We start from the raw sequence: 27,004 nt of genomic DNA, 5'->3' as shown, positions 1-27,004 counted from the left end.
TGCTGATGGAAGGAGGTTTTCACTCAAAATCTCACGATACATGGCCCCATTCATTCTTTCCTTTACACGGATCAGTCGTCCTGGTCCCTTTGCAGAAAAACAGCCCCAAAGCATGATGTTTCCACCCCCATGCTTCACAGTAGGTATGGTGTTCTTTGGATACAACTCAGCATTCTTTGTCCTCCAAACACGACAAGTTGAGTTTTTAGCAAAAAGTTATATTTTGGTTTCATCTGACCATATGACATTCTCCCAATCTTCTTCTGGATCATCCAAATGCTCTCTAGCAAACTTCAGACGGGCCTGGACATGTACTGGCTTAAGCAGGGGGACACGTCTGGCACTGCAGGATTTGAGTCCCTGGCGGCGTAGTGTGTTACTGATGGTAGGCTTTGTTACTTTGGTCCCAGCTCTCTGCAGGTCATTCACTAGGTCCCCCCGTGTGGTTCTGGGATTTTTGCTCACCGTTCTTGTGATCATTTTGACCCCACGGGGTGAGATCTTGCGTGGAGCCCCAGATCGAGGGAGATTATCAGTGGTCTTGTATGTCTTCCATTTCCTAATAATTGCTCCCACAGTTGATTTCTTCAAACCAAGCTGCTTACCTATTGCAGATTCAGTCTTCCCAGCCTGGTGCAGGTCTACAATTTTGTTTCTGGTGTCCTTTGACAGCTCTTTGGTCTTGGCCATAGTGGAGTTTGGAGTGTGACTGTTTGAGGTTGTGGACAGGTGTCTTTTATACTGATAACAAGTTCAAACAGGTGCCATTAATACAGGTAACGAGTGGAGGAGAGAGGAGCTCCAGCAGGCCACAAATGTGCATGTGTCTGCTCAAACGGTCAGAAACAGACTCCATGAGGGCCCGACATCCACAGGTGGGGGTTGTGCTTACAGCCCAACACCGTGCAGGACGTTTGGCATTTGCCAGAGAACACCCAAGATTGGCAAATTCGCCACTGGCGCCCTGTGCTCTTCACAGATGAAAGCAGGTTCACACGCACATGTGACAGACGTGACAGAGTCTGGAGACGCCGTGGAGAACGTTCTGCTGCCTGCAACATCCTCCAGCATGACTGGTTTGGCAGTGGGTCAGTCATGGTGTGGGGTGGCATTTCTTTGGGGGTCCGCACAGCCCTCCATGTGCTCGCCAGAGGTAGCCTGACTGCAATTAGGTACCGAGATGAGATCCTCAGACCCCTTGTGAGACCAGATGCTGGTGCAGTTGGCCCTGGGTCCCTCCTAATGCAAGACAATGCTAGACCTCATGTGGCTGGAGTGTGTCAGCAGTTCCTGCAAGAGGAAGGCATTGATGCTATGGACTGGCCCGCCCGTTCCCCAGACCTGAATCCAATTGAGCACATCTGGGACATCATGTCTCGCTCCATCCACCAACGCCACTTTGCACCACAGACTGTCCAGGAGTTGGCCACCTCATCAGGAGCATGCCCAGGCGTTGTAGGGAGGTCATACAGGCACGTGGAGGCCACACACACTACTGAGCCTCTTTTTGACTTGTTTTAAGGACATTACATCAAAGTTGGATCAGCCTGTAGTGTGGTTTTCCACTTTAATTTTGAGTGTGACTCGAAATCCAGACCTCCATGGGTTGATAAATTTGATTTCCATTGATCATTTTTGTGTGGTTTTGTTGTCAGCACATTCAACTATGTAAAGAAAAGTATTTAATAAGAATATTTCATTCATTCAGATCTAGGATGTGTTATTTTAGTGTTCCTATTTATTTTTTTGAGCAGTGTATATCAGTTGGCATTAACAAGCTTCCTGTCTTGTATGCTTTGTCAAGACACAAACACACACACAGCAAATATAGGGACATTTACTTTTCAGCAAACATTAACATTGGGGCGGCAGGTAGCCTAGTGGTTAGAGCGTTTGGGCCATCGAATCCCCGAGCTGACAAGGTAAAAATCTGTCGTTCTGCCCCTGAACAAGGCAGTGTTCACTGGTAGGCCGTCATTGTAAGTAATATTTTGTTCTTAACTGACTTGCCTAGTTCAATAAAAAAAGAAGCTGTGTCAACTTCAGTCTAGCTAAATGAGGAGGAGCTAACATTACAAAAACAAATATGTCAACAAAATGTATTACAGTAGTTGACTATCTGAGGTGGAAGCTAGCTACAGTAACTACCTAATAACGGGTACACGGAGAAACTGTTGCAATTTTAGCTGCAGTTGAGTTGCTTGCTGATGTTATTTGCTGGGGGTGTTACACAATTACCTAGTTACCTTGAAGTAGAGTTGCAACAAAGTTGTTCAGTGTCTAATGCTAGCCTAGTCAACAACAGTCATGACCGGTTAACGTTACCTCAGGCTCCATTGCATTGACTCGCGTTGCCTCCTCCTTTCAGTCGTTTTTGAGATGTTGATGATGGTCGGTCGGTTACCCCTACACCATAACCCTCAATGTCAAATGGAGGCACAAGAAGAGGGCTTCAACATAGGCCTATGACTACTTTCTATTCGGTAACTCCCAGTTGCCGCATCGAAAGTGCCCTTCATCGTGAAGTCTGCCTCTGCGAAGTGCGAGCCAATTCATACAGCCTGGCGCTATACAGTTCATGTTTGAATTACTACTTATTGCCATCTTCGTTGTCCACACTTGACCTCACTCTCTTCGTTTCATTTTTTGCGCAAAAACTCTAACACAGTCGTTACTATGGCAATTTAAAATGCCGCTGACCATACCTCCAAATAAACCTTGTAGACGATCAAAATACAAAATATATATGTTGTGTTAAATACACATGTTTAGTATTAGTGGATTGAATACATCTCTTTGCTTAGCTTGTTTCCCTTTTTAAGGACTGAATTTTAGGCTTATACAGTAATACCAGATAGCCTAAAATAATGAAAGAAAAACCTCAATGTAGCCTAAATTGCACAATGGTCCATTTATGGATTTCTTTTACAGGTATTATTTCTCTTTATTCAACAATATTTAATAACCCTGAACCCGTCCACCGTGTGTTTATCTGCAGAGACTGCGGGTTATGGGTCAACCCGCATATCACTAGTGTTTGTGCCTGCCACCATCAGGAGGTTGGGGTAATTGTGTTCATCTGGATCAAGGCCCTCCCAATCTAGAAAGAGGGCTAGACATTCTGAGTCGCGACTGAGAAAGAGAGTGGAAAAAGAGTGAGAGGAACAGATTGAATCATAGGGAAATATTGTGTAATGACCCTTTCAAATCACAGCCCCATAGGTGCACTGAAGTTTAGCAGGCACACACACACACAGCTGTTAAGGGAACCATTCTCTAAATTATTCTTTTTTTTATCCCCCCCCCCCATCAGATAGTTCCTGTTGTGGTATTGCGAGGTCTGAGTCACGCTGCAGGCTGAAACCTCTTGTCTTGGATTAGCTTTACAGGGTTTTTCCTATTCAAAATGGCTGTGTACAATTGGTATAAAAGCACTGGCTAGCTAGTGAGGTCAATGTCATCGTGGATAGCCTATTCTTTCTTTTCTCACCACTGATGTTTTTGCTTCTTTGGTCTTTAGAGTTATTTATATTGGTATTTTAGCAACAAAAATTTTTGTTGTTGTAAATAGATGTGAATTTGTGGTTGCTGTGAAGTAGCGATGAAATACGTAGCCTAATTTATGGAAATATATACCACGTAAACTCACTCGCTTTTGTACATCGCCTTGGTACGTACAATTGACCTTATTTTAGCGCCCCAAAAACGTAATACTTCCAGATCAACTGTAATGTCAAAACCATTGTAAAGCACAATTTCTCCCTTTTCCAACAAAATCAATGACATGAGCTCCACGCTGCCCGTTTCTGCATAATTCAACAAGGCAATGAGCTACATCGGGTCTTTTTAAAAATGGTGGGTGGGGAAGCGAAACTAATGCGTGATAGTGAGAAGGACATATGTTGTGTGGGGCAAACTGCTTTTTTTTCATTCGATCTGTCCAACTTATCACCTTATCGCCTCTAAAATGTAAATATAACCCTATAAAGAGTTTTTATAATGTGTCATTACATACCTATGTCCATTTCTTGTTTTTAAACGATGAGAGAAGTGCTACACCTGGTGGAGAGAGATTGTAAGACAGAAATAGTTGCTTTATGCGTGCTGTATTATGGCATGACACGTCATGATGTAACGGAGGGTCCGTTTTTTAAACCTTTCTCCAATACTATAGAGCCATTACCATGTCGATCAACGCTTGAATAGAAATGTAGTTCACACCCCAGATTTGAAGTCAACACAGTCGCTACAGTCCCATTCGTTTTCTTTGCGGCCTCGTTTGAATGTCGCGGTTACACACATTTGTACGGACCAAGGGCAATTCCACAGTATTGAAGTTACGCTGAGACTCAGGTTTTTCACTTTAAAATGTATTCCAAACAAAAACCATGAATTTCAAAGCTTAGCTAACCATACAACTCTGGACTACTTTGAAAAATTTACACACATTTCACAAAAACACATTTACTGGAAGAACTGTGCAGATTAAATGTTTGGCTAACAGATATATAGTAATCTGTTTTTTTATGCAACCATGTTTTCTAAAAACTCTGAAATATCTGCTCTGAATTATGATTCAAAGATGCCTGCAGACAGAATGGGGACGGTAGCGTCCCACCTGGCCAACATCCGGTGAAATTGCAAAGCGGGAAATTCAAATTACAGAAATATAAATATTTAATATTCATGAAAATACAAGTATTATACATCAAAATAAAGCTTAACTTCTTGTTAATCCAGCCACTGTGTCAGATTTCAAATAGGCTTTATTGCGAAAGCACACCATGCGATTATCTGAGGACAGTGCCCCGCATACAAAACCCTGGAAAAAAAATTAAACCAGGCAGGTGCGACACAAGTCAGAAATAGCGATATAATAAATGCCTTATCTTTGAAGATCTTCTTCTGTTGGCACTCAAAGGTCCCAGTTACATCACAAAATGTCCTTTTTGTTCAATAACGTCCTTTATATCCATAAAAACTCAGTTTAGCTGGCACGCTTCATTCAATAATCCACCGGTTTCCCTCCTTCAAAATGCATACACATGAATCCCAAATGTTACCAATAAACTTATACAAACAAGTCAAACAACGTTTATAATCAAACCTCAGGTACCCTAATACGTAAATAAACGATACAATGTAAGACAGAGAATATTATGTTCATTGCCGGAGATAAATAACAAAACGCGTTTTCATTCACGCGCATGGAAACACTACAGCCAAAATGGGAGGCACTTAGAAAAACTACAACTTCTAGCTCATTTTTTCAAAAACCAGCCTGAAACTATTTCTAAAGACTCTAGACATCTAGTGGAAGCCCTAGGAACTGCAATCTGGGAGGACTTTGCCTCATAATAAACATGAAAGCCATTGGAAACAGTGGTAGGCTGAAATATTTTTTGGGGGGATGGTTTGTCCTTGGGGTTTTGCCTGCCATATTAGTTCTGTTATACTCACAAACATAATTTTAACAGTTTTAGAAACTTTAGTGTTTTCTATCCAACTCTACCAATTATATGCATATCCTAGCTTCTGGGTCTGAGTAACAGGCAGTTTACGTTGGGCACGGTTTTCATCTGGATGTGAAAATACTGCCCCCTACCCACGAAGAAAAATAAGTGTTAAGTAAAAAATGACATAATTAAAGAGCAGCAGTAAAATAACAGTAGAGAGGCTATATACAGGGGGCACAGGTCATGTCCAATCAATTGAATTTACCACAGATGGACTCCCAAGTTGTAGAAACATCTCAAGGATGGTCAATGGAAACAGGATGCACCTGAGCTCAATTTTGAGTTTCATAGCAAAGGGTCTGAATACCTATGTAATTAAGATTTTTCTGTTATACATTTTTGCAAATTATTTTTTTTAAATAGGTTTTTGCTTATTGTGTGTAGATTGCTGAGGATTTTTTAAACAAAAAATCTGTTTTACAATAAGGCTATAATGTAACAAAATGTGGGGAAAGTCAAGGGGTCTGAATACTTTGCGAATGTACTGTATGTTCTCAATTTAAAATGATACCAGTAGATAATGTATATGCGGCTAACCCATAAACCAGAAAGATTTCCTACATTATTTTTGTGACATGAAATTGTTTAGTACAAATTAAACCCTTGTATTCTAGGTATAGTAATGTTAATCAAAATAAGGAGTTGGCAATTATGAGGCTAATAAAATGTCAAAAAGGAAAATAGGTTTGGGGAGCGTTGTAATTCTACCTTTTTTTATTTGCTGAACATGATTTTACAATAGAGACAACCAAGACAAAATGAGGGGAAAAAATCCAGAAAATCACATTGTAGGATTTTTATTGAATTTATTTGCAAATTATGGTGGAAAATAAGTATTTGGTCACCTACAAACAAGCAAGATTTCTGGCTCTCACAGACCTGTATCTTCTTCTTTAAGAGGCTCCTCTCTCCTCCACTCGTTACCTGTATTAATGGCACCTGTTTGAACTTGTTATCAGTATAAAAGACACCTGTCCACAACCTCAAACAGTCACACTCCAAACTCCACTATGGCCAAGACCAAAGAGCTGTCAAAGGACACCAGAAACAAAATTGTAGACCTGCACCAGGCTGGGAAGACTGAATCTGCAATAGGTAAGCAGCTTGGTTTGAAGAAATCAACTGTGGGAGCAATTATTAGGAAATGGAAGACATACAAGACCACTGATAATCTCCCTCGATCTGGGGCTCCACGCAAGATCTCACCCCGTGGGGTCAAAATGATCACAAGAACGGTGAGCAAAAATCCCAGAACCACACGGGGGGACCTAGTGAATGACCTGCAGAGAGCTGGGACCAAAGTAACAAAGCCTACCATCAGTAACACACTACGCCGCCAGGGACTCAAATCCTGCAGTGCCAGACGTGTCCCCCTGCTTAAGCCAGTACATGTCCAGGCCCGTCTGAAGTTTGCTAGAGAGCATTTGGATGATCCAGAAGAAGATTGGGAGAATGTCATATGGTCAGATGAAACCAAAATATAACTTTTTGCTAAAAACTCAACTTGTCGTGTTTGGAGGACAAAGAATGCTGAGTTGTATCCAAAGAACACCATACCTACTGTGAAGCATGGGGGTGGAAACATCATGCTTTGGGGCTGTTTTTCTGCAAAGGGACCAGGACGACTGATCCGTGTAAAGGAAAGAATGAATGGGGCCATGTATCGTGAGATTTTGAGTGAAAACCTCCTTCCATCAGCAAGGGCATTGAAGATGAAACGTGGCTGGGTCTTTCAGCATGACAATGATCCCAAACACACCGCCCGGGCAACGGAGTGGCTTCGTAAGAAGCATTTCAAGGTCCTGGAGTGGCCTAGCCAGTCTCCAGATCTCAACCCCATAGAAAATCTTTGGAGGGAGTTGAAAGTCCATGTTGCCCAGCAACAGCCCCAAAACATCACTGCTCTAGAGGAGATCTGCATGGAGGAATGGGACAAAATACCAGCAACAGTGTGTGAAAACCTTGTGAAGACTTACAGAAAACGTTTGACCTCTGTCATTGCCAACAAAGGGTATATAACAAAGTATTGAGAAACTTTTGTTATTGACCAAATACTTATTTTCCACCATAATTTGCAAATAAATTCATTAAAAATCCTATAATGTGATTTTCTGGATTTTATTTTCTCATTTTGTCTGTCATAGTTGAAGTGTACCTATGATGAAAATTACAGGCCTCATCTTTTTAAGTGGGAGAACTTGCACAATTGGTGGCTGACTAAATACTTTTTTGCCCCACTGTATATAATGAAAGAGCCATAAGCTGTAATATATGAGAATCATAATGTTAAGATACCGTTAAGTGATACGGGCAATAAACGGTTCCTTCTCCCCTAATGTGACATGACCTGACCTCGACCCCCTTCATCACTAATCCACAGCTCTCTACCCATATCAGTGCCTGCCACATGTGATCGTCTTCCCTGCACTCAGCACATTCCAAGCTTAATTGCATACACCATATACATTCCTCCTACAGATAACCATTAACTTTTGGTGTAAACCCTAGAATATGGCACGCCTCATTTCTCTAGCATAACTATGGATTCATAATATTCAAAGTTTAGAACCCATCACCATAATCCAGTTGGTAGCATATTACATGGGAAATTCATGTTCCGTTTACAATGTAATAAGTGTGTGTTACTGGCGACTTCTATCCTTTGGTGGGTGAATTTTACAATTTAATTTAGTCAACACATTCACAAATGGTAGCTTTATCACAGTTTTGAGGTTTAGGTTGATTGCGGTTCATAGCTAGCTTGTAGTGATGGGAAGTTCGGCTATTTTTACTGACTAAGAATTAATTGCTGGCAGCCAGCAGGTCAAACGAATGACTAAAATTAACAAGTCACTGAGGACAAAAAGAGTTGTTCAGAAAGAACAAATCTTTCGAAATACTGCACATCACTACTGTCGCAAGACAGCACAAGCAAAAAATGTGTGTAAATTTCTCTTCACCATCATCAAAAATCTCTGCAATCCTCCATGCCATTGGCCTTCTGATTTTGTCTCTTTATTCTAGCAAAGCGACCTCATTTAGAATTGGAAAACCAGACACAGCAATGATTGATTTGCTGTCCTCCATCATACTTTGTTTTTATTTGCCCGGCACTAATGACAGGCAGAACTATGTTTCATGAACGGAAGATTTTCAATCATATTTGCTCCTTACCTGATTGGTTAACGACAGTGGTGGCCACGTGCAATTTGCATAAATTAGAGCAGAGATAAAACTCCACTAGCAGGGTTCTCACCACTCACCTTCCCCCTGTTCAAAATGAATGGGAGCAGAACTTTGACTAATTCGGAAGTGGTGAAAAAGTTTCTAATAGAGATTTTCATCTTTGTCACATGGAACCGCTCACATATGCTGTTTAGAACTGTGTTTCCCGGTGAATTGCATTTTAGCAAATGTTTGAATAGTTTTATTAGCCGCTTCATTACAGGAGTTACATGTTCAATAAGTCTAGCCTTTTGAACTGTAAGACAATACAATTGGCTTGCTATTGTTGCATGTTACCACTAAGCTCTTAATAAAAAAACGGCCGTTACATGTATGCATACGTAGTATTTTCTGTTGGTCACGTCATTTTACTGTTTGGAAAAAATTTAACCGTTTGTGGGCCGGTTAGTCGGCAGCAAAATCGATCGAAATTTGAATCGCTAGTATTGTACTCTACTCTGCTTTGCTGTGCTGTCCAAATTTGTAAAACCATAGATGTCTATGATTTGGTTGGGTCACTAATCATGGACGTATATGTTTGGCCCAAATCATGGCCAGTCTGGACCGGACCAAAAACCAATGTCTGTAGACGTTGGAATCAAGGCAGTGAACGGCCCAAAAACGACATCTGTGTACATTTAAATCAGGGCCATGGCGGACTGACCAAATTTCAACTACTTTTCGACGTCTGATATTGGTCTGTGCTCAGGGGGTGTGGATGCTGGTTACAGTAAATAGAAAGAGGGGGCTCATGGGTAGGTGTCAGTAAGAGCCGGGAGAGGTGACATTAACTAGAGGGAGGGAGGGAGGGGTTGTCCAGACTGTTTTCACACTCTTGCTTTGACCATGTGACAGAAAGAGAAATAAAACATTGAGCTGAACATAAATGTATGCCAGTGGAGTGAGGACAGTAGCAGGTGACCCAACTGTGGTTTGTGACTACTATGATTTCCTATTGCAGTCAATTAAATACATAATGGATGTATTGTAATTGTTTGGTAATTCTATTAATGATTTGGTAACATAATTATGAGTTTTAATCACTTAAATACATTTTTGTTTATGAATTATTAAGTAAACAATAATTGGTAGGTCTACCTTGTTACTTCTGTGAACTTTCATTATATTCCCTCTCGAGGGAGAGAATTTGGAAAATATCTGGGTATGTGGGTTTTTGTTGGCATAATTACAAGGCAATGTTTCTTAAAACCTTTCTGGGATATGTGGGAAGCTAGCATCCCGTATGGCCAACATCCAGTGAAAATGCAGAGCGCCAAATTCAAATAAATTACTATAAAAATTAAACTTTCATGAAAGCACACATGCAATACACGAAATTAAAGCTACACTTGTTGTGAATCCAGCCAATGTGTCAGATTTCAAAAAGGCTTTACGACGAAAGCACACCAAACGATTATGTTAGGTCAGTACATAGCCACAGAAAAACACAGCCATTTTTCCAGCCAAAGAGAGGAGTCACAAAAAGCATAAATAGAGAGAAAATTTATTACTAACCTTTGATCTTCATCAGATGACACTCATAGGACATCATGTTACACAATACATGTATGTTTTGTTCGATAAAGTTCATATTTATATCCAAAAATCGCAGTTTACATTGGTGCGTTACGTTCAGTAATGTTTTGCTTCCAAAACATCCAGTGATTTTGCAGAGAGCCACATCAATTTACAGAAATACTCATTATAAATGTTGATAAATACATGTGTTATGCATGGAACTTTAGATAAAGTTCTCCTTAAACTTACAGAAGGCTAATTATTTATCCAAATGCTAAATGTGGTTATTAGTTGGCAGTGGTCTGTTTTGATGTGAAAAAGGTATAAGAAATAAAACATTTCTTGAAGATGTTTTCTAAAGTCTGTTTGACCAGAAATCAAAGGTTTACTTGTGCCAAATTTGTAAAATGTATCGATCCTGTCATGTCCTAAATATATAATCTCTTTGCTTTCGTTTGGCACCCAATTTGATATTCTCCTATAAACTTCACATGTTCGGTGCTCATGCATCCTTTTACATGGAAGTGACCCCAATTCACATCCTATAGCATACCATACCAAATGTCTTCCTTTGTGTGTTTCAGTGCTTGCAGAGCTGCCTGTACCTCAGAACCTGACTCTGCTCACCCTGAACACAGAGTACCTACTAACATGGGACTGGGACCGGGACCAGACGACCACAGGCAACACTGTTACCTTCACTGCAGAGTACATGGGGTAAGACAGTATCACACTCTTGGACACATCCTCCCCCACTCCCCATGTCACATAATATATCTCGCATGCTACAGTACACCCAAACTGTGGCTGGTCTAATTTGTCTTGCGCTACAATATGAGTGTCATGATCTGGTATTTGGCCAAGACTGCCTCCCATCAGTAGCAGGTAGTCTAGCTGTTGAGCACATTGGGCTCAAACGGTTGCTGGTTAGAATCCCAGAGTCGACTAGGTGAAAAATCTGTCGATGTGCCCTTGAGCTAGGCGGTTAAACCCAATTACTCTTATCCAGAGCAATGTCTGCTAAAGGACTAAAATGTAAATCAGTGACCCTCTCTCTCCCCAATAGGAAGTACAAGATGCAGAGGAAGAAGAAGAACTGGAGCCGTGTGTGTGAGAGGACCATACATACCCACTGTAACTTCACAGGCTCTGATCTGCACTACCTGGGCATGTATGTGCTCAGGGTCCGAGCCAGTGCAGACGAACTGAACTCAGACTGGGTCCTTAAAGACTTCTGCCCCGATAAAGACGGTGAGAGAGAGGAAATGGGGAAGACTGACTTTGGCACCGATTTAAAAACACAAACTAAAGTGATGTAAATATGAGAAGATAACAAAATAATTAACACAGTTGCAAAGAGGCAGTCGCGTATCTGAGCACAACCACACATCAACATACATTATCAGTCAAAAGTTTGGATACACCTACTCATTGTAGGGTTTTTCTCGTGCAATGCTGTGTACTACTCCCTTCACAGAACAGAGCAAACGGACACTAACCAGAATAGAAGAGGGGTGGGAGGCCCCGGTGCACAACTGAGCAAGAGGACAAGTACATTAGTGTCTAGTTTGAGAAACAGACCCCTTCTAGGCAGAGTTGCAAAGAAAAAGCCATATCAGACTGGCCAATAAAAAGAAAAGATTAAGATGGGCAAAAGAACACTGGACAGAGGAACTCTGCCTAGAAGGCCAGCATTCCGGAGTCGCCTCTTCACTGTTGACATTGAGACTGGTATTTTGCGGGTACTATTTAATGAAGCTGCCAGTTGAGGATTTGTGAAACATCTGTTTCTCAAATGTCTGGAATATGTTCCGGGATTCATCCAATGGCATTGAGGAGTATACCACCTCCGTAATCGGATTCATCAATAAGTGCATTGACCACGTCATCCCCACAGTGACCGTACATATCCCAACCAGAAGCCATGGACTACAGGCAACATCCGCATCGAGCTAAAGGCTAGTGCTGCCGCTTACAAGGAGTGGGACTCTAATCCGGAAGCTTATAAGAAATCCCGCTACGCCCTCAGTCGAACCATTTAAACAGGCAAAGCGTCAATACAGGATTAAGATTGAAGCCCTGCTCATCGGATGTGGCAGGGCTTAAACTATTAGAGTACAAAATGGAAATCCAGCCACGAGCTGCCCAGTGACGTGAGCCTACCAGATGAGCTAAATGCCTTTCATGCTCGCTTCGAGTCAAGCAACACTGAATCATGCATGAGCGCACCAGCTGTTCTGGCCGACTGTGTGATAACGCTCTCGGTAGCCGATGTGAGCAAGACCTTTAAGCAGGTCAACATTCACAAATCCACGGGGCCGGACGGATTACCAGGATGTGTACTCAAATCATGCGCGGACCAACTGGCAAGTGTCTTCACTGACATTTTTCACCTCTCCCTGACTGAGTCTGTAAAACCTACATGTTTCAAGCAGACCGCTGTAGTCCTTGTGCCCAAGGAAGCGAAGGTAACCTGCCTAAAATGATTACTGCCCCGTAGCACTCACGTCAGTATCCATGAAGTGCTTTGAAAGGCTTGTCACATCAGCAGCATCATCCCGGATACACTAGACCAGGTATTCTCAAACTGGGGTACGCAAAATGCCTTCAGGCTACGCCAAATAAAACTGTGATTCACGTTTTAAAAAATTAAGTGTGTAGATTATTTTATTTTTTATTCACATTTTCAAACAGTCCTATAGTTTCCAACGGGGCTATACATTTGGGTAAGTTGTTTTTCTCTCGCCTGAGTAGGCTCATTTCACTGCCAAAAATAAAATTAAACCATCTAGTGTTAAGTGAAATATCAACACAATGTCAAATAAGGGTAGCCTAGTCAAATAATTAACATCCAATCACATTAACCGTTACTCTCTCGTTGGAATTCCACTAACAGTCCATATGTAGCCAAACGTAGCTGCTGCTCATGTTTATCTGTACTTGTGGTGCAAAAGTCATGACAGGAGACGTAGTGGAGTGGTAACGTCCGTGCAAGCAGTTGGTCCCGACGCCACTTGGGTACACTGCAGCATCCACCGAGAGGCTCTTGCTGCCAAGGGAATGCCTGACAGCTTGAAAGAGGTTTTGGACACTACAGTGAAAAATTGTTACATTTGTTAAAGCAAGGTCCCTGAACTTTCATGTATTTTCTGCACTATGCAATGATATGGGCAGCGACCATGTAACGCTTTTACAACATACAGAAGTGCTATGGTTATCATGGGGCAAAGTGTTGCCACGTTCTTTTGAATTGAGAAAAAAATCGTTGTTTTCTTTACTGACCATAATTTTCACTTGTCTGACCGCTTGCATGAGTTTCTCACACGACTGGCCTATCTGGGTGATGTTTAATCTCGTCTGAATGATCTGAATCTAGGATTACAGGGACTCTCCGCAACTATATTCAATGGGTGGGACAAAATTTAGCCTATGATTAAGAAGTTGGAGCTCTTCTCTGTTTGCATTAACAAGGACAACACACAGGTCTTTCCATCATTGTATGATTTTTTTGTGGGCAAATGAACTCAAGCTTACGGACAATGTCAAATGTGATATAGCGACGCGCCTGATTGAGTTTGTTGCGCAATTACGCAGGTACTTTCCCGAAACAGATAACACAAACAACTGGATTCATTATCCCTTTCATGCTTCCAGTCCACTTACCATTATCTGAACAAGAGAGCCTCATCAAAATTGCAACAAGCGGTTCTGTGAAAATGTAATTTAATCAGAAGCCACTGCCAGATTTCTGGGTTGGGCTGCACTCAGAGTATCCTTCCTTGGCAAATCGCACTCTTAAGACTAGAGGTCGACCGATTTATAATTTTTCAACGCCGATACCGATTATTGGAGGACAAAAAAAAAAGAGCCGATACCGATATAATCGGCCGATTTAAAAATAAACGTATTTTTTTTTTGTTGTAATAATGACAATTACAACAAATAAGTGTTCATTCAGAAAACTTAATATAATACATCAATAAAATCAATTTAGCCTCAAATAAATAATGAAACATGTTCAATTCGGTTTAAATAAAGTGTTGGAGAAGAAAGTAAAAGTGCAATATGTGCCATGTAAAAAAGCTAACGTTTAAGTTCCTTGCTCAGAACATGAGAACATATGAAAGCTGGTGGTTCCTTTTAACATGAGTCTTCAATATTCCCAGGTAAGAAGTTTTAGGTTGTAGTTATTATAGGAATTATAGGACTATTTCTCTCTATACCATTTGTATTTCATATACCTTTGACTATTGGATGTTCTTATAGGCACTTTAGTGTTGCCAGTGTAACAGTATAGCTTCCGTCCCTCTCCTCGCCCCTACCTGGGCTCGAACCAGGAACACATCGACAACAGCCACCCTCGAAGCATCGTTACCCATCGCTCCACAAAAGCCGCGGCCCTTGCAGAGCAAGGGGAACAACTACAAGTCTCAGAGCGAGTGACGTCACCGATTGAAACGCTATTAGCGCACACACCGCTAACTAGCTAGCCATTTCACATTGGTTACACCAGCCTAATCTTGGGAGTTGATAGGCTTGAAGTCATAAACAGCTCAATGCTTGAAGCATTGCGAAGAGCTGCTGGCAAAACGGACTAAAGTGCTGTTTGAATGAATGCGTACGAGCCTGCTGCTGCCTACCATCGCTCAGTCAGACTGCTCTATCAAATATCAAATCATAGACTTAATTATAACATAATAACACACAGAAATACGAGCCTTTGGTCATTAATATGGTCAAATCCGGAAACTATCATTTCGAAAACAAAACATTTATTCTTTCAGTGAAATACGGAACTGTTCCGTATTTTATCTAACGGGTGGCATCCCTAAGTCTAAATATTGCTGTACAATGTAACAACCTTCAATGTTATGTCATAATTATGTAAAATTCTGGCAAATTAGTTCGCAACGAGCCAGGCGGCCCAAACTGTTGCATATACCCTCACTCTGTAGCAAGAGAAGTGACACAATTTCCCTAGTTAAAAGAAATTAATGTTAGCAGGCAATATTAACTAAATATGCAGGTTTAAAAATATATACTTGTGTATTGATTTTAAGACAGGCATTGATGTTTATGGTTAGGTACACGTTGGAGCAACGACAGTCCTTTTTCTCGAATGCGCACCGCATCGATTAAATGCAACGCAGGACACGCTAGATAACTACACATGGTTGATGATATATTACTAGTTTAACTAGTGATTATGATTGATAAGTTTAATGCTAGCGCGCAACTTACCTTGGCTTCTTACTGCATTCGTGTAACAGGCAGGCTCCTCGTGGAGTACAATGTAAGGCAGGTGGTTAGAGCGTTGGACTAGTTAACCGTAAGGTTGCAATATTGAATCCCCGAGCTGACAAGGTAAAAATCTGTCGTTCTGCCCCTGAACAAGGCAGTTAGCCCACCGTTCCTAGGCCGTCATTGAAATTAAGAATGTGTTCTTAACTGACTCGCCTAGTTAAATAAAGGGGTTAAAAAAAATCGTCCAAATAGGTGTCCAAAAATACCAATTTCCGATTGTTATGAAAACTTGAAATCGGCCCTAATTAATCGGCCATTCAGATTAATCGGTCAACCTCTAGTTAAGACACTTATGCCCGTTGCAACCACGTACCTATGTGGGAGTGGATTCTCAGCCTTCACTAGCATGAAAACTAAATACAGGCACAGACTGTGTGGAAAAGGATTTAAAACAATACTACTCAACATTGCAGAGTTATGTTCATCCTTTCAAGCACACCCTTCTCATTAACCTGTGGTGAGTTATTCACAATTGTCGATTAACAAATAAGTTTTTTTGTGTAAGATGTTTAAATAAAGTGCAACATTATTGATTATTATGTTGCCTGGTATTATAAGAGCTCTTTGTCCTACGAGCTGGGTTGTGACACAAACTCTCACTCATTCTTATGTTTAATAAATGTACCGTATAGTGTGTGTGGGAGGGAGGCTTACAATAATGGCAAGTGCGCTGACCCTGGTGCTAGAGGAGGTACGCTGCTGGAGGTTGAATATTTGAAGGGGTACAGGACTATAAAAAGTTTGGGAACTGCTGCCCTAGACCAAGTCCAATTCGCATTCCGCCCCAACAGATCCACAGATGACGCAATGTCAATCGCACTCTACTCTGCCCTTTCCCACCTGGACAAAAGGAACACCTATGTGAGAATGACTACAGCTCAGCGTTCAACACCATAGTGCCCACAAAGCTCATCACTAAGCTAAGGACCCTGGAACTAAACACCTCCCTCTGCAACTGGATCCTGGACTTCCTGACGGGCCGCCCCCAGGTGGTAAGGGTAGGCAACAGCACATCTTCCACGCTGATCCTCAACACTGGGGCCTCTCAGGGGTGTGTGCTAAGTCCCCTCCTGTACTCCGTTCACCCACGACTCCCAACATCACCATTTAAGTTTGCTGACGACACTACAGTGGTAGGTCTGATTACCGACAACGATGAGGGCCTATAGGGAGGAAGTCAGAGACCTGGCAGTGTGGTGCCCGAATAACAACCTCTCCCTCAATGTGAGCAAGACTAAGGAGCTGATCGTCGACTACAAGAAAAAGGCGGGCCGAACAGGCCCCTATTAACATCGACGGGGCTGTAGTGGAGCGGGTCGAGAGTTTCAAGTTCCTTGGAGTCCACATCACCAGCGAACTATCATGGTCCAAAAACACCAAGACAATCGTGAAGATGGCACGACAACAACTTTTCCCCCTCAGGAGACTGAAAAGATTTGGCATGGGTCCTCAGATCCTCAAACATTTCTACAGCTGCACCATCGAGAGCATCCTGACCGGTTGCATCCCCACCTGGTATGGCAACTGTTTGGCATCTGACCGTAAGGCGCTACAGAGGGTAGTACATATGGCCCAGTACATCACTGGGGCCAAGCTTCCTGCCGTCCAGGACCTACATACTAGGCAGTGTCATAGGAAAGCCCCAAAAATTGTCAGATTCCAGCACCCAAGTCATAGACAGTTTTCTCTGCTACAACACGGCAAGTGTTACTGGAGCCTGGACAAATTAACAGCCATAAGACTGCTGAACAATTAATCAAATGGCCACCTGGACTATATTCACTTTACCCCTACCAACAAATTACCTCTACTAACCTGTATCCCCGCTCATTAACTCGGTACTGGTACCCCTTGTATATAGCCTCGTTATTTTATTGTTACTTTTTAATAATTTTTTACTTTAGTTTAATTGTTTAATTTAATTTTCTTAACCAACATTGCAGTTCAAGAAAGAGTTAAGGGCTTGTAAGTAAGCGTTTCACAGTAAGGTCTACACTTGTTGTATTCGGTGCATGTGACAAAGTTTGATTTGAATGAGTAGGTGTGTCCAAACTTTTGACTGGTACTGTAAGTAGACACCCTAACACACAACTAGCACAGGAAGTCCGCTATCGATCACCAATAATCGTTCTCTGGAGTTGGCTCGGCTGGATTCTGACTTGATGATTACTGAGAGTTTATTTATGCTTCTTATTTTTCTGTTCTTCCCCCTGTCTAGCTGCTTTGGGCCCACCGTCCAGGGTGGAGCTGGCTCCTGTGGGGAACCTGCTGGACGTGACCATCTCTGACCCCCTGACCAGCACCCAGGGCTCCATGAAGGAACACGTCCTCTCCCTGTACTACCACATCCTGTACTGGAGCCTGTCCGATGACCCTCGGGTACTATCTTTTCTTACTAGCACTGACTTTTCGGATAGCTACTTTATTGGTGGAAAATGTACTGTCTGTGATATGTGGTGGCTCACCTAGCTACCTTAAAATGGATGCACTAAGTCACTACTAAATGACAAACATGTGAATGTTACTTTTTTGGTTTCTAGCTGAAACTAGGACAGATTCATTATTTTTTGGAACAACTAGAAATCCTCAGAAGTTTTAAAAATACCTTTGTTTCTCCAGCTCACACTTCCCTTTTCTGTGGTCCCTTAAGGCACCTGGGCCTCCCCTCAGTAACCCTGTGACTGCTATAAAACTCCACACACCAGAAGCCACAACATGTAACACTCTAAACCGCAACCTTAAAAAGAACACACCTGTGTTCCTACTCTGGTTTCCTATCCAAGGTTTCTATGTAGGTTTTCTATGTAACACAACACAATAATACCCCTTTCAGACGTATGGAATGTGGCGCCTTGAAAGCACTACGGCATGTGTGTTTGTCTGAAAGGGTACACTACGGCATGTGTGTTTGTCTGAAAGGGTACACTACGGCTTGTGTGTTTGTCTGAAAGGGTACACTATGGCATGTGTGTTTGTCTGAAAGGGTACACTACGGCTTGTGTGTTTGTCTGAAAGGGTACACTACGGCTTGTGTGTTTGTCTGAAAGGGTACACTACGGCTTGTGTGTTTGTCTGAAAGGGTACACTACGGCATGTGTGTTTGTCTGAAAGGGTACACTACGGCATGTGTGTTTGTCTGAAAGGGTACACTACGGCTTGTGTGTTTGTCTGAAAGGGTACACTACGGCATGTGTGTTTGTCTGAAAGGGTACACTACGGCTTTTTAAATGCCGCAAGAAACCTTTTCTGGAGGTAGTTTCGAAGCGCCACTGAACAGGCATTTAACTTGTCTGTAAAGGAATGCCGGGACTAACATCCATTTCTAGGCAACCAGAACTGTCAATTAAATGATCATCAGCATCATCTGGGTATGTGTGCAACGAAAGTTCAACATTCACTTTCTGCTACCATTTCTGTCAAGCCGTCTACACATAGTTTGACGCGTACGTTCGATAAATCCAACGTATGCACCACACAGAACGCACTGCAACTGCCTCTGCAACGCAATGCTGCGAGGCAAACGCAGTGTTCCATTGGAAATTAATGTACTTCTGGTGTACCAAAATGCAATGATGATGTCGGTGTGGTCAAGGCGTAAGAAAAGGTATTTGAAGTTCATAAAATATGACTTACCAATAAAATTTGTAGAGGGAAAAAAATAACATTTCTACCCTACCATTAAAAACTACAGCACATCAATCAGCAACATTTATTGTTTTCAGGGAAACAATACCAAAATTCTATGCTGGAGCAGAATTCTACTGTCTGAAAAGGTACATCAGGTTATAAATTGTTGCTATCGACCTGTTACTGTAGTGGCATCCTATGTAAGGGACTGTGCACTTGAGGTGTGTGGCCACTTGGAAACACTAGTTAGACTTCTCACTCAAACCCTTGTAATTTGTTTGTCTTATGTTGCACCTACCTCACATTTTCCAGGAATATTGGCCCAGCGTGGTCCGGGTTAGAGGAGGGTTTGGCTGGGGGGGGGCTTTACTTTGCTCCTCGACGCTATAGCGACTCCTTATGACGGGCTGGGCGCTTGCAGGCTGACTTCGGTAGTCAGTTGAACGGTGTTTCCTCCGACACATTGGTGCAGTGGGTGTTTAGAAGCTCGGTTTGGCGGGTCATGTTTCGGAGGACGCAAGACTCTCAACTCAACCTCAACCTCTCCCGAGCCCGTTGGGGAGTTGTAGCGATGAGACAAGATCGTAATTGGATATCACGAAATTGGGGAGGAAAAAGGGGGTTAAAAAAAGTATATCAAGTGTAATGTTAGGATTCAGTCTTGTCAGGTGTACTCATGGTTATGCATATACTTTTCATATTTCTTCTGTAAGATTTCAATTTAGCCCTATCCATATAGGAAAATCCCCACGAGTGTGAAGGGTTGAATATTAAAAAAGGTGTATTTATTGTAAAAAGTAAAGCCAACATTTTTCAGGTTTTGGCCACCTTCAGGGTTTTTATTCCGTTGGATATCAGAAAGGGCATTAAAATGCGCATCAGATTGAATGCAAAGCTCTTATTACATATTCTCTAACTCCCCCAGGGCTTCAACATCAATAGTATCTGCTCTTCTGCAGCTATTCCACTTACTTGATGTAATCCAGTACTAGCATAGATGGTTCATGTGAAGAAGGGCTTGGTGATTAGTTCACCAGTGGAATCAACTGTGCTAGTACTGCATTACATCAAGTAAGTGGAATGACTGGAGATACTCCAGAGAAGTTTGGGAAACACAGCCCCATCTTATTTCACTCTGCAAAAACCTATTTTAACATGTTTTTATTGTTTGACCAGGGTCTGAAGCCTAATGTGGTGAACTCTATCAACAACCTGGTGACGCTGCCAGAGCTGGAGGCCTGGACGTGGTACTGTGTCATGGTTCAGTCTCGCTACGACTACTACAACAAGACAAGTGGCTACACAGCACCCCAGTGCATGCAGACAGAAGGTAAAGACTTTGAAATTGGTTTTGAAATAGCATGACGTGTGTGTGTGTGTGTGTGTGTGTGTGTGTGTGTGTGTGTGTGTGTGTGTAACCTACCTGTATCCGTGTGAGTAAGTATACTGTATAAGTGTGTGTTATTTTTTTTTTACAGGAGTGTTTATACATTAATGAGGGCACTGTAATGTAGTGTGAAGGACACTTATGTGTGATTGTCTTCATCCACAGGTGACACCCAGTGGTGGCAGATCGTCCTGTACTTCCTGGTCTCCCTGGTAGTATGTTTCCTGCTGGTGCTGCTGCCCTACACCTTCTTTAGGTTCTACAAATACACCTTCTACCCCACCATCCAGCTGCCTGCATACATCCAGGAGGTAAGTTGTACATGGGCTAACGAGCACACACATCCTATCAAATTTTATTTGTCACATGCGCCGAATACAACCGGTGTAGACCTTACCGTGAAATGCTTACTTACAAGCTCTTAACCAACAATTCAGTTTTAAGGAAATGGAGTCAAACAAAATTGACTAAATAAACAAAAGTTTGAAAAAGTAACACAATAACAATACTGAGGTTATATACAGGGGGTACCGGTACCGAGTCAATGTGAGGGGGTACAGGTTAGTCAAGGTAAATTGTACATGTAGGTAGGGGTAAAGTGACTATACATGTATAATAAACAGGGAGTGGCAGCAGTCCTCACAGTGACTAGCATGTAAACAACAGTAATATTTAGGTGTCTGTGGGTGGTAGTGTGTCTCGGGGGGGTTGGGATAAAGTGAGTAATCGTATGCTGCTCCTTCTTCTCCCCCCCCCCCACCACCAGTACCTCTGTGACTCCTCCCTCGGCTCTGAAATGCCCATTCTCCTCACTCCTGAGTCGGAGCTGTGCTGTGATAATCTGAGCGTGTACGCCGAGGTGGTGCTGCTGGAGATCCACATCCCTCCCTTCACAGCTCCCCCCTCAGGGCTGCAGCATGACAGCAGCAGGCATAGCCGCCATGGCAGTGAAGGCAGCGGGGACTCTGGGGTCTACTCCACAGAGGGAGGCTCCGGCCAGCAGGGTTCTAGTGGTGGGGGTGAGCCAATCAGGAGAGACAAGGAAGTGGAGAAGGTCAAGCTGGAGGAGATGGGGGAAGAGCCTGGAGACGAAGGAGTTCCGGATGAGGGAGTTGTGGATGTGTGCGTCTGAGGAGAGATGGAGAGAGCGAGAGGAGAGCTGGGTGGAAAGACCGTAGGTGATGGTTGAAGAATTGTAGTAGGGAAAGGAGGAGGGTCATACAGAATGTTCTCCGAAGTCTGTCTTTCTACCCCTCAAAGGACACTTTGAAGTTGATGACATCTCGCAGATTAAAAGACACATCTCAAAAGTAAGGGTGTAACGGTAAACGTATTCATACCAACTTGTTCGGTATGGGGGACCTCTGTTCAGTCCGCACTGTGAACCCAGATTAAAACATAAACAATTTTACTGTACCAGTCAAACGTTTGGCCACATACTCATTCCAGGGTTTTTCTTTATTTTTACTATTTTCTAAATTGTAGAATAATACTGAAGACATCCAAACTATGAAATAACATACATGGGATCATTAGTATCCGAAAATGTGTTAAACAAATCAAAGTATATATTTTAGATTCTTCAAAGTAGCCACTCTTTGCCTTGATGACAGCTTTGCACACTCTTGGCATCCCTCTCAACCAGATTCATGAGAGTCACCTGGAATGCATTTCAATTAACAGGTGTGCCTTGTTAATTTGTGGAATTCCTTTCCTTCTTATTGTGTTTGAGCCAATCAGTTGTGTTGTGACAAGGTAGGGGTGGTATACAGAAGATAGCCCTATTTGGTAAAAGACCAAGTCCATATTATGGCAAGAACAGCTCAAATAAGCGAAGACAAACGACAGTCCATTACTTTAAAACATGAAGATCAGTCAATCCGGAAAATGTCAAGAACTTTGAAAGTTTCTTCAAGTGCAGTCGCAAAAAGAATCAAGCACTATGATGAAACCGGCTCTCATGAGGACCGCCACAGGAAAGGAAGACCCAGAGTTACCTCTGCTGCAGAGGATAAGTTCATTAGAGTTAGCAGCCTCAGAAATTTGTGCCCAAATAAATGCTTTAGAGTTCAAGTAAGACACATCTCAACATCAACTGTTCAGAGGAGACTGCGCGAATCAGGCCTTCATGGTTGAATTGCTGCAAAGAAACCATTACTAAAGGACACCACTAATAATAAGAGACTTGCTTGCGCCAAGAAACACGAGCATTGGACATTAGACCGGTGGAAATCTGTCCTTTGGTCTGATGAGTCCAAATTTGAAGTTTTTGGTTCCAAACGATGTGTCTTTGAGACAGAGAGTAGGTGAATGGATGATCGCATGTGTAGTTCCCACCGTAAAGCATGGAGGAGGATGTGTGATGGTGTGGGGGTGCTTTGCTGGTGACACTGTCAGTGATATATTTAGAATTCAAGGCAAACTTTTCCAGCATGGCTACCACAGCATTCTGCAGTGATACACCATCCCATCGGTTTGCACTTAGTGGGACTATCATTCATTTTCAACATGACAATGACCCAAAACACACCTCCAGGCTGTGTAAGGGCTATTTGACCAAGAAGGAGAGTGATTGAGTGTTGTATCAGATGACTTGGCCTCCACAGTCACCCGACCTCAAACCAATTGAGATGGTTTGAGATTAGTTGGACCGCAGAGTGAAGGAAAAGCAGCCAAAAAGTGCTCAGCATATGTGGGAACTCCTTCAAGACTGTTTGAAAAGCATTTCTCATTAAGGTTGGTTGAGAATGCCAAGAATAGGCAAAGGGTGGCTACTTAGAAGAATATAAAATATTTTGATTTAACACTTGTTTGGTTACAACTTGATTCCATCTGTTATTTCATATTGTTTATTCTACAATGTAAAAATAGCTAAAAATCAAGAAACCCTGGAATGAGAAGGTGTGTCCAAACTTTTGACTGGTACTGTACATGGATATCTCACTAGGCCTATAGGCTACATCTACGCTGCATTGTATGCCTTTTGGGTAAATCTGAGCAACAAAAAAAACATTTCAGGCTATCCCGTTAAAACAACTAGAGACTACAGAATGTGCATGTTGTAATTACAATTTGAATCTTAATTGACGTATTTCTAACTGTCCTTTTTGTGAGGCGCAGCCAGGAAGTAGTTCTGTCCAATGGCGTGTGGTGGGGTCGATAAACCAGGAGGATTCTCCATCACCAGTTTGGGAACATTTTGGCTTCCCAGTAAGATTATTGCGGGGATGGACACTGAGTATGTTGCCAGTGCTGAAAGAGAATAGCCTATGCAGCTGCCAACACCTCAAACATGTTGACACAGTTACGCCAACATCCCCCAGTATTCCTACCACCAGAACAAGACGGCAACGCAAACAAACAACGCAACTTCGTCTCCCCGCTGCATTCAAGCAGCTCTTCGCAACTGATTCTGACCGGGCCAAAATAAATAAATGACAAGAGCGATAGGTATGTTTATTGCCATGGAAACGCGCCCATTGTCGGTGGTTGAGAAGAATAAGGCATTTCAGCACTTCTTGAAAGTGCTCGAGCCACGTTACGAACTTCACCCACTCGCACCCATTTCAGCAGATGGGTAGTACCCACTCCATATAAGCAAGCTGAAACAGAAGTTGTCAATAAATAGGCCAATGCACCCTGTGTTGTGCTTACTACAGATGGATGGACGGACCTCCCAGGGCTACGGAGAGCCTCTTAAGTGACAGCCCTTCACATTACCCTCAACTGGGAAATGAAAAGTACCGCGCTACAGACACGCCCCCTTTATGAGAGTCACACAAGTGCACATATTTTTCTCTTTGTAAGAAAACCTTATAGCATAGGCTTATACAATGTCTGAGCCATGTTTACATGTTGATTTCACACGCATATTGCACTTTATTTTAGTGTTGTTGAGTAATCATGTGTTCTCATTTAAGAAAATGCAAAGTGTGGGTATTCCTGATACCCACACTTTGTATTTTATTAAAAAAACAAAAATTAACTACAGTAACTGTTGACATTTTCCAGCTGTACCAAATCCGAACCGTAGCGTGACCCCAAAACCGGGTTCTGTGAACCGTTACACCCCTACTCAAGGTACCATCCAAAGCCACCTTGTGACAGGATGGCATGTTATTAATGTGATTCCTGTTTGTCTTTGTTCTACCTGTTCACCGCGACAGTTGTGAATTTGTGCCTGGGTTGTTCTGGGAATCCCATGTTGCTCGATGTTTAAGGGCATAGAAACAATATTACAGGTGGGAGAGGAAGGAGCATCTATCAGATTAAGAATATCAACAAGACCCTAGCCCACCTTTCTTTTCTATGGCCATGCTGGAAGAGTGTAGTGGCATGGTGTCGTGAGATGGGCGTGCTCCAAACTACATGTCAGAGAGTGCTGGTCACAGCCAATGGCATGCCTTCTTTTTCCAGCAAATTCTGTGACCGTTGGTCCATTGGCATATATGAAGACTGACTGCTGCTGTTGCAGGATGTTGTGTGTTCCCCTATACTGTAACTAAAGCGGTAATCCCCATTAAAAATAAATGAAGGAATTCATGGGGAAACAGGGTAGCTTGTCAGTTTAAACTTGAATATTTTCAATCACAAGTATGGTGCAGATAATCAAGCTCAAGTTTGTCCAGTCAAGACATTTTCAAAACAAAGCCCATCGTGCATGTTGGTTTTTATGTAAATGTTAAATGCATTAGTTTGTCCTTTTTTATGATTCTTATAGAATCTGAAATCAAGAATAGTGTCATGTTTTCTCTCTCAGACCTTCTCATTATTTGACTTCCTCTTTGTCATGAAAGGTGCTTTGCGCCAACTGTTGCTGGTTGGACCCCTGAGTCTTAAAGAAGAACTGAATCTCCTTGTGTGTGTGATTTATTTTAAGGTCTATGTTTATTGATGCATTTGTTCGCTGAGGTGAAAACTCCCCTGTCGAACAAATACCTCCTAGAGGTTTTTCATTATAAATACAACAACATTTTGTCAAAGTTAAACAAGTGGAAATGATCAGCATCACTTAAGTTGATAAAAGTGACATAAAATATATCCAACAAATAACCATAATGTATATCAGCTAAAGCCTCAACCGAAGCCAATACAAATGTGAATTTCCTATGCTTTATTATAACCAGCTACAAACAGCTCTTTGTATTACATGCCTGTACAGTTGAAGTCAGAAGTTTATGTACACCTTAGCCAAGTACATTTAAACTCAATTGAGATGTAAAAACTATGGCCATGCTGTCAATGAAGCATGCCAATGTTGAATGTTTTATGATTTTAAGCTTGGAAAAGACATCCTTAATCCCAGACTTGGGACCACACAGCCACTCCACTGAGTAGCAGGCTAGTGATTGCTTTGCAATGCTTGCAGTTAGGATTTGCCAGTAGATTGTTGACTTGATTCATAATGATGACTGCTAGCTAAGATTTTGAAAGTATGATGTTGACATGATCCGTTCAATCAAAGCTACTTTAGATAAAATTACGTCAGATCACATATCTGTGGCCAATGACCTCGAGCCTTCTTGGATGGGCACTTCTAATGTAACTCTATGGCAGCACCCAAGGGGCTTGAATTTTAGAGCTTTAACCTACCCTGACTACACATTTATTTTGCGTTGCAAAATAAATGTAGAAATCTATGTCATTCAATTATTGCACCCACACTGCTCGTGCGTGTCAACGAGCGTCTGCGTTGCCAAGGGCTAAAGTAGAAGTCCTTTCTATTTCTTTTTTTTATTTTACCCCTTTTTTCTGCCCAATTTCGTGATATCCAATTGGTAGTTAGTCTTGTCTCATCGCTGCAACTCCCGTACGGACTCAGGAGAGGCGAAGGTCGAGAGCCATGCATTCTCCTGGAAGGAGGAGAGATGACTAGAAATGATTCGGTTGACTGTTATGTGTGGATTAATTGTTGGCGTAGAGGACCTTGTGCATTTCGGGTAAAATAACAACTCAATGTTTATATCCCAGGACAAATTAGCTAGTAACAGCAAGCTAGCTAAATAGGACAAATTAGCAAGCAAGTGCAAGCTAACTAGCTAAATTGCCATACATGTTTAATGCTTTTCGACCTGTCCCCAAATTAATGTCATTGGTTCAGAGTTTGTTTTGATATTTTAACCTGTGTGTCGTGATCGCGTTTGGTGTAGTGTTATAATGCATTTCATGTATTGTTTAGTTTTGTAGTGCCTTCGCTGGCATGCATCTAAACTAACATCTTTGCCTCACCAAGATTGACATGCTAAAATCGCCACTGAAAGTAGTCCTGGTGAATAGTGTGCACAAAACAATGGTTGTCTTCATTTATATCTTTGGTCATGCTGTACAATACTGAACATGCTGTATTATTGCATCCAAATTGAGTTTCATTCATATTAAATGATTTAACTCTCACCTCATACGTCTTGCCTAAGTGTTTTATTGCATA

General features: G+C 42.1%; 1 protein-coding gene across 1 annotated transcript in view; it reads left to right on the top strand.

Moving 5' to 3' along the window:
• LOC129816244 (interferon alpha/beta receptor 1a-like) overlaps nt 1-26,975 on the top strand; it is a 29,924-nt gene extending 2,949 nt beyond the window's left edge. Inside the window, exons 2-7 of the mRNA XM_055870489.1 lie at nt 10,844-10,976; nt 11,326-11,510; nt 17,782-17,942; nt 20,367-20,520; nt 20,743-20,888; nt 21,344-26,975. Coding sequence (XP_055726464.1) covers nt 10,844-10,976; nt 11,326-11,510; nt 17,782-17,942; nt 20,367-20,520; nt 20,743-20,888; nt 21,344-21,709 — 1,145 coding nt within the window. The 3' untranslated portion in view covers nt 21,710-26,975. The remainder of the gene's footprint in view (nt 1-10,843; nt 10,977-11,325; nt 11,511-17,781; nt 17,943-20,366; nt 20,521-20,742; nt 20,889-21,343) is intronic.
• The last annotated feature ends 29 nt before the right edge of the window (nt 26,976-27,004 follow it).

Source organism: Salvelinus fontinalis, chromosome 19 (assembly GCF_029448725.1).
Source record: "Salvelinus fontinalis isolate EN_2023a chromosome 19, ASM2944872v1, whole genome shotgun sequence".
NCBI lineage: Eukaryota > Metazoa > Chordata > Actinopteri > Salmoniformes > Salmonidae > Salvelinus > Salvelinus fontinalis.
Note: the sequence above shows the minus strand (reverse complement) of the source record. Positions and strands in the feature narration are given on the sequence as shown.